This window comes from Chiloscyllium plagiosum, chromosome 5 (assembly GCF_004010195.1).
Source record: "Chiloscyllium plagiosum isolate BGI_BamShark_2017 chromosome 5, ASM401019v2, whole genome shotgun sequence".
NCBI classification, from domain to species: domain Eukaryota; kingdom Metazoa; phylum Chordata; class Chondrichthyes; order Orectolobiformes; family Hemiscylliidae; genus Chiloscyllium; species Chiloscyllium plagiosum.
In genome coordinates, this window is record NC_057714.1 from 114,778,211 (window position 1) to 114,786,437 (window position 8,227).

Sequence of the window (8,227 nt, forward strand, 5' to 3'; positions counted from 1 at the left end):
GTGTACCCCTATTAAAGCTCCTGAAGAAGGTGGTGTTAAGTCTGAAACCCTGGTGTCTCTGCAACGCCGATGCTGAGCATTTTCAGCTTTGGATTGGTCTGTTTGAGATTGTGTAAAACATCTTTGAAAACAAAGCCTGATTGATCTTCTGGCTTAAAGCCTGTGCTCAGGAAGTGGAGGCATGGGTTCTGAATGCTGAATTGGTTTGAACAGAAAAATTGGGAGCAGTGTTGCGATGTTTACACACATCGATCCTAACAAATTAAATCCTGATTAACTTCAGAAATGTGAGCTGCTTACCCTGGCCTGAAGCGTTGCTGTTCTCTTTAATACTTTGCAAACATTGCTCTTCATCTCTCTTTATCTCAGTTAGAATTTCACATTCCGGATGCAATCTCCCGATTACCTAAACGAGGTGAGACAATTACAGTCAGCTCGACTCGCGTCCAGAAACCACGCAGTGCTGCTATTCCGTCTCGTTCATTGACCTGACTTGTTTAACCACAGCTTGTCACAGTCAGCCTGAATCCCTCTTATTGACAAACCACCGAAAGTTTTATTCCCTGCCTGTGAGAATTCCTGCATGAGCTATTCTTGAAGGAACAAAGACCATCTGTCTCATTTGAAACCTCATCTCTCTGATAAACCAACTCTCAAAATTTACCTGTTGCTGCATTTTCAGCGTATTTAACAGAGCTATTCAAAGCTATTCACCTGATGAAGGAGCGTCACTCCGAAAGCTAGTGCTTCCAATTAAACCTGTTGGACTATAACCTGGTGTTGTGTGATTTTTAACTTTGTATACCCCAGTCCAACACCGGCATCTCCAAATCATACTCAAAGGACAGTATCCTTTCCCTCAGAAATATCGAGGATAGGAGCAGGATTAGGCCATTTGAATCTGCTTTTGATTTGATTTATTATTGTCACATGTACCTAAGTACAGTGAAAGGTTTTGTTCTGTATGCGGTACAGGCAGTTTATAACACACAGAGATCACAGGGTGATAGAACCGAGCGAGGAATACAATCTTACTGCTGCAGAGGAGGTATACAAAGAGCGAGACCAACATGAAATTTGAAATTGGAGAATTGAGAGTGACCCTTCTTCAGATCAGGGTCTCGAAGGATTTTCCAGGTTGTGATGAGATGTGGGATGAGCAGCTGGATAACGCTGCCACAGAGCAGAGGCTGAGAGGGAGCTATTGGTGAGGGACAACTGGGAGATATCGACATCGACATTCCGGTGAAACATGGCTCCGTGTTTTTAGAAGATGCTATTGAGGAGCAGTATAAGAGAAACATAGAACAGTGCAGCACAGCACAGGCCCTTCAGCCCACAATGCTGTGCCGAGCGGTTATCTTAATCTAAGGTCAACCTAACCAACACTCCCCTCAATTTACTGCCGTCCATATGCTTATCCAGCAGTTGCTTAATGTCTCTGACTCTACTATCACTACCACACACCCACCACTCTCGGTGTAAAGAACCTACCTCTGACATCTCCCCTAAACCTTCCTCCAATCACCTTAAACTATGACCCCTCATGACAGCCATTTCTGCCCTGGGGAAAAGTCTCTGGCTATGTACTCTATCTGTGCCTCTCATTACCTGCTACACCTCTATCAAGTCACCTCCCTGCTTTTGTCTCTCCAGTGTGAAAAGCCCTAGCGCATTCAACCTCTCTTCATAAGACAAGCCCCCCAATCCAGGCAGCATCCTGGTAAATCTCCTCTGCACCCTCGCTAAAGCATCTACATCCTTCCTAGAATGAGGTGACCAGAACTGACCACAAGGAAGAATCAAAGGCTTAATCCTTGGTGGTGGCAGAGGGTGGCTGACAGAGATAGTGGAGTGGGAAGAGAAGCCGTCGCGAATGATATCCTGAATGCAATCAGTTAGATACAAGGGCTTTTGCCCAAAAGGTTGGTTTTCCGGCTCCTCAGATGCTGCCTGACCTGCTGTGCTTTTCCAGCATCACTCTCATCTAGATACAAAAGGACCCAGGCAAATTCAACCACATGAATTGTGGTTAATTCTCAACTGCCCTCCAGACAATTAGGGAGGGGCACTTCATGGCCTACTCCTACACCTATTGTCTATTGTCTATTGTCTAATGCTCTCATCCCATTAATAAGTTAAAAACGAAACCTGCCCATGATGGAGAGGCAGTGGAGAAAGGCAGAGAGTCAGCAAAGAAGATGGGAGGAGGTGGAAATAAGGGAATAAATGGCCTCAAGGAGTTTTAGTCATTCATTTAAGGGCCATGGGCATCGCCAGCATTTATTGCCTATCCCTAATTGTCCAGAGGGTAACCACATTGCCATGGATTGGGAGTCACATGTAGGCCAGACCAGGTAAGGATCCATAGGGACTGACCTGACCTCCCAGTCACCGCTCATTTCAATTTCCCTTCCCACTCCCTTTCCCACATGACCATCCTTGGCCTCCTCCATTGCCACAACAAACCACAGCCCCTGTTGGAGGAACAACACCTCATCAACCCCCTGGGCAGCCTCCAGCCCGGAGGACTCGACACTGAGTTCTCCAATTTCACATAACCTCCCTCCCCATCCCCCAACTCCATTCCCAGCCCCTCCCCCTCCCTTCCACTGCCACCAGCCGGATTCCATCCTCCCATTGACCAACCAGGTTGTACCCTCTACCTGTCGTCGCCCATCCCCACTTCACCACCTGCCTCTGCCACCCCCTTTACCTGCAGCTCCCCCCGACACCCACCCTCAGTCCTGAAGAAGGGTTACACCTCCTGAGGCTGCCTGGCTTGCTGTGTTCCTCCAGCCACCTGCCTGTCTTCTTTGGGTTCCAGCATCTACAGTTTGGTTTTGTCTCAGACCAGGTGAGGATGACAGTTTCCTTCCCGAAAGGACATTATGAACCAGATGAGGTTTTTTTTTCAAACTAACAATGGCTACCTGGTCACCATTAGATCCCAGATTTTCTTCCCTTTCTAAGTGAATTTCACCATCTCTCATGGTGGGTTCTGAACCCATTCCCCACGGCGTTAACGAGGGGGAGTTTCCGCAGTGCTGACCCTCCCCCTCCTCCCCTGGGGGCCTGATTGGGACCCGATCCAGTGAGCTTTCTGGCTGGTCTTTATGGGGAGGCATCGCAGTGTTCGTGACTCCTGCCTTCACAGGTACCCTCCAACAGGGGGAGCAGTGATCCCGAACTAGGGGAAAACACCAATAAACGTTCAGCAGGAGCGTTATCCGCCCAGTCCCCGGTATTGGTGATTCATCCAATCAAAGGCTTTCATGGGCAGCATAGAGGGGTCCTCACCGTCCAAGTATATGGCAGGACAGCACCGAAACTGGGTTTTAAATGCTTTCATGGATACCCGAAGATGGATCACCTCTTTTCCTCAAAATTAGCTCCTTGGGATGTTTACAATGTGGATTGGGAAGTGGGGGAGGGACATTGAGGCAACCTCCACCCTCTCCCACCTGCCCCCAACTAAGAACCCTCAGAGGGGTATCCCTACCACACTTGCCAGGCCCAGGGTGTGGCCCCCACATCCGTCTGGCATGTGATCCCGAGGAACCCCCATACAACCTCCCACAGCCCCTCCCAGATCACCCTCCTGCCTCAGTGATACCCTCCCAGATCACCCTCCTGCCTCAGTGATACCCTCCCAGATCACCCTCCTGCCTCAGTGATACCCTCCCAGACCACCCTCCTGCCTCAGTGATACCCTCCCAGATCACCCTCCTGCCTCAGTGATACTCTCCCAGACCACCCTCCTGCCTCAGTGATACCCTCCCAGATCACCCTCCTGCTGCCTCAGTGATACCCTCCCAGATCACCCTCCTGCCTCAGTGATACTCTCCCAGACCACCCTCCTATCTCTGTGCACCGCTCTCTCCGTTCGGCTGCTTTCAGAGCAATTTACACTCCCCAACATGCTCCCCTCCCTCCTTCCCCTGCCTCCCCCAACTGCCCTTCCTCCCATCCTCTCCCCTCCCTCAACACGGTTAAGTAGTAGGCCCAGATACATCAATTGCCAGAATAGATTCGTTTGAGTGAGGTACTCAGCAGGGTCTGTATGGAGAGCTGGGGCCGACATGATGGGCCTAATGGCCTCCTCCAGCCTAGTGACAGCGCTGTGATTCGGTGTAGGGGCCTGGATAATCTAAGGCAGGCCCTAAACAGGTCCGAGGAAGGTCTCACCAGGATCTCACAGCCTGTGGTTAATAACAGATGGAAGAGATCGGGGGGGTGATCTCCCCGGAAGGAATAAGGCTGAGAGGAGGTGTTGAAAACCATGAGGGGGCCAGGCAGGTTCAATCGGGAGAACGTAAGGACTGCAGGTTCTGAAAGCCAGAACCAATAGATGTGGAGCTGGAATAGCACAGCAGCCAAGGAGCAGGAAAGGCAACATTTCGGGCCAACACCCTTTGTCAGACCTGATGAAGGGTCTCAGGCCGAGACATTGACCCACCTGCTCCTCAGATGCTGTCTGACCTGCTGTGCTTTTCCAACTTCACTTCCATTGTAATCAGGAGAAGCTGTTGTCATTCATGAAAGGAACAGGAACGAGAGGGCATGCATTTAAAGTGATGTGCAAGAGAAGCAAGGGCGACGGGGGGAGGTGGGGGGGGATTGTCTCCTTTCACCCAGCGAGTAACTAGTGTCTGGAAGGCACTGCCTCGAAACGTGGTTCAACGGAGGCTTTCCTGAGGGGCGTTAGGTAATTACTTGGATAGAAACAGCGTGAAGGCTTATGGGAAAGGCAGGACAGTGGCTCCAGGTGATAGGACCAGAGTGGGCCAAATGGCCTCCCTCCTCGTCAGAGCAATATCGCGATTTTGTGTCGAGACATGAGCCATCAGCACCTGCAATGCTTTGGTGTTGGTCCAAAGTGGGAACAACAGAGCCCCACAAACTGTCAGGCGACTAAAATCACCCAACACGCAGTAACAACCTCCCCCCGAAATGATCTATCGATCTGCCTGTCCCCGGAGTCTCACTTTCTATTCACCACAAAGTAAAAATAAAACATCACAGTCCATTTCTTCCTCATCACTCTGAAGAGCGAGAGTTTCTAGGTCCTGCCTTCCTTTGCAGACTAACTTTATCTTCTTGTGAAACTTGTGCCTAAAGTCCCTTCAGTCTCCTTTGACTTCAGGTAGTCAGGCTGATCAAAAGTTCCTAGACAATGATGGACAGGGTAAAATCAATCTCTTCAGCCAACTGATAAACTTTTATCAATGTTTGTCCTTTGCAAAGCCAGGTGTTTTTATTTCTTGAACAATAGGTTTCCCCCTCCTCCCCCGATATTGCTTTTTGAAAAGAAGAAAAGATTTACAGGTTTAAAAAAAAACCTTTCTCGCCTCTTTCTCCCCACAGCAGGTCCCTCAAACTCTGGTTTAGCTGCTCTGCGAGGTGTGTGTGTGAGAAACCGACACTGTATTGGTGGGCGAGAATACTCACAGAAACCGCATGAAGGACCACGCACAAGGTGCAGCCCCACAGGAGGGTCTTCATCTCAGGAGCAAGCTGATGTCCCACTAGCCCCCTTCCATCAGGTCCATGGCATTGCGTGGTGAGCACTGTGTCTGTCCTAGCCCCAGCCTTCCTCTGCAGCTGGGATTGTGAGCTGTCATAATCCTGTGTCAGCCGATAACACGGGGAACAATAAAACCAGCAAAATGGGTGGCCTTAACCTTTGGCCAGTGGTGAGTGATGAGTTAACAAAAAGAAAATGTCAATGGAGGGGGAAATATCTTTTGATATAGGCAATCAGCGTTTGGCTTAATCATAAATCACGCCACTTTCTGATGATCATTTACTTAAGGATATTGTTAATGCTCTGACACCTGACCACGTTAATCTTTTGCTTTCCTTTGTCGTTACGTTTACCTGCTTTCACTCCTCGTCTGCCGATCAGGCTGGAAGAGGCAGAATACCTCCATAACATTTAAGGAGTGTTTAGATGTGCAATTAGGTTCTCATATGTAATTGCGATACTGATACAGAGCAAGTTGTTACAGACCTTGGAATCTGTACTGAAAACTACTAACGTTGGAGTTCAGAGAATCCTTACAGTGTGGGAATAGGCCCTTCAGCCCAACAAGTCCACACCAACCCTCCGAAGAGTATCCCACCCAGACCCATTCCCCTCCCCTATTACCCTCCAACTAACCTGCATGTCCCTGAACACTATGGGCAATTTCCCATGGTCAATCCACCCTGACCTGCACATCTTTGGTTTGTGGGAGGAAACCAGAGGAAACCCACGCAGACACAGGGAGAATGTGCAAACTTTACACAGACAGTCGCCCGAGGCTGGAATCGAACTGGGGTCCCAGGCGCCGTGAGGCAGCAGTGCGAACCACTGAGCCCCTGCCACCCTCAGAGCAGGTCAAGCAGCGTCCACGGAGAGAAAGGGAGCAGGCTAATCTTTTGAGTCTACGTGACTCTTGGAAAAAGGGATTGGAATAGTACAATCTTTTTATTTGATGGACGGGCCTTTTTCTGTGCTATAGGCCTCTATGATTTCATGATTCCCACCCTCGCTCCCTGCCTCATTCCTGAGGGAATGTTATAATGCTTTGATGTCTCTGCTGTTGTAGCCAAAGCAAGCTTCTGGTCAATGGCTCCAGCTGGAATCAGCAGCTCAGTGTGATTAAAGCCCACGCCAGCCACAACCTCAGCTGACGCTCTCAGTGCTGTGCTGAGGGAGGGCTACACAGTCAGAGGCGCTGTCCTCCATCTCACACCTATCTCAAAGCTGCTGCTGCCAAGAAATGTTGTGGAGATGCTATTGTTGGACTGGGGTGGACAAAGTTAAAAATCACACATTATAGTCCAACAGGTTTATTTGGAAGCACTAGCTTTCAGAGTGCTGCTCACTAGCTACCTGACGAAGGAGCAGCGCTCCAAAAACCTGCACATCCAAATAAGCCTGTTGGATGATAATCTGGTAAAGTGTGATTTTTAACACAGCCAATAAAAGCAGGGCGACTTGCTGCATATTTATTCACCAATCTCAAATCAGATGATCTTGGTCATAAAGTCATAGCATCATACAGCACAGAAACAGACACTTCAGCCCAACCAGCCCATAATCCCAAACTAATCTAGTCCCACCTGCCTCCTCCTGGCTCATATCCCTCCAAACCCTTTCCTATTCATGTACTTATCCAAATGTCTTTTAAAATTATAATTACTTGATGAAGGAAGTCTTTGAAAACATAGGAAATAGTAGGAGTAGACAATTCACCCCAAGCCCGACTTAATAAGAACCTGGCTGATCATCTAACTCAACTGTTTTGACCTGCACTACCCACACTTGATTCCTTTAATATCCAAAACTTTTCATAATTGATCAAAGAAAGAGGCCATTCGGCCGGTCGAGTCAGTAAGGACCCTCCGTTGGCATCTTACGAAGATCCATTATCACATTGTGGGATCTTCCTGTGCATTGATTGGCTGTCATGTTTCCTGGCATTCCAACAGTTCGAAAGGGTACTTCATTGACTGTAAAACCAACTGGGATGTCCTGAGGTCACAAACCTGTCACGGAAACATACATTCTTCAAAATAACTCCACAGAGGCCAGTATCCCATGACCAAGTCACCCTTTATTTACACGTGCACAGTGCGTGCACTCTGACCTAGCTACCTCAGAGCCAGTCCCTGGAGTGAGGAGAGCCCCTGACACTCCTGTTTGTACCTGTCAGCCAGAGTTCCCTGATTGGCCCAGGTAAACAGCCCCAATCTGGGAACTCATACGCAATCAAAATCAGGAGTTAGGATGATGATGATTTATGAATCGATTGCCAGAAAAGCATGTCCCGTTCACTGACGTCCTTTAGGGAAGGAAATTGCCTTTCTTACCTGGTCTGGCCTACATGTGACTCCAGACCCACAGCAATGGGGTTGGCTTATAACTGCCCTCTGGGTAATTAGAGCCTGGCCAACAATGCACTGATCCTGCATATGAATAAAAAGACCATCCGTACCTAGACTAGTCCATCCTTCAGTGGTATCAGCTGATCACTCTCCCAACTCCAAATACAGTCCTAGAAATGTACAGCATGGAAACAGATCCTTCGGTCCAACCTGTCCATGCTGACCAGATATCCCAACCCAATCTAGTCCCATTTGCCAGCACTTGGCCCATATCCTCCAAACCCTTCATATACCCATCCAAATGCCTTTTAAATGTTGCAATTGTACCAGCCTCCACCACTTCCTCTGGCGA

General features: G+C 48.8%; 1 protein-coding gene across 1 annotated transcript in view; it reads right to left on the bottom strand.

Annotated features, from left to right (window-relative positions):
* Positions 1-5,633, bottom strand: part of ghrhrl (growth hormone releasing hormone receptor, like) — a 71,661-nt gene extending 66,028 nt beyond the window's left edge. The window contains exons 1-2 of the mRNA XM_043690845.1: positions 5,452-5,633; positions 301-406 (exon numbers count right to left, since the gene is read on the bottom strand). Coding sequence (XP_043546780.1) covers positions 301-406; positions 5,452-5,505 — 160 coding nt within the window. The 5' untranslated portion in view covers positions 5,506-5,633. The remainder of the gene's footprint in view (positions 1-300; positions 407-5,451) is intronic.
* Between the last annotated feature and the right edge of the window lie 2,594 nt (positions 5,634-8,227).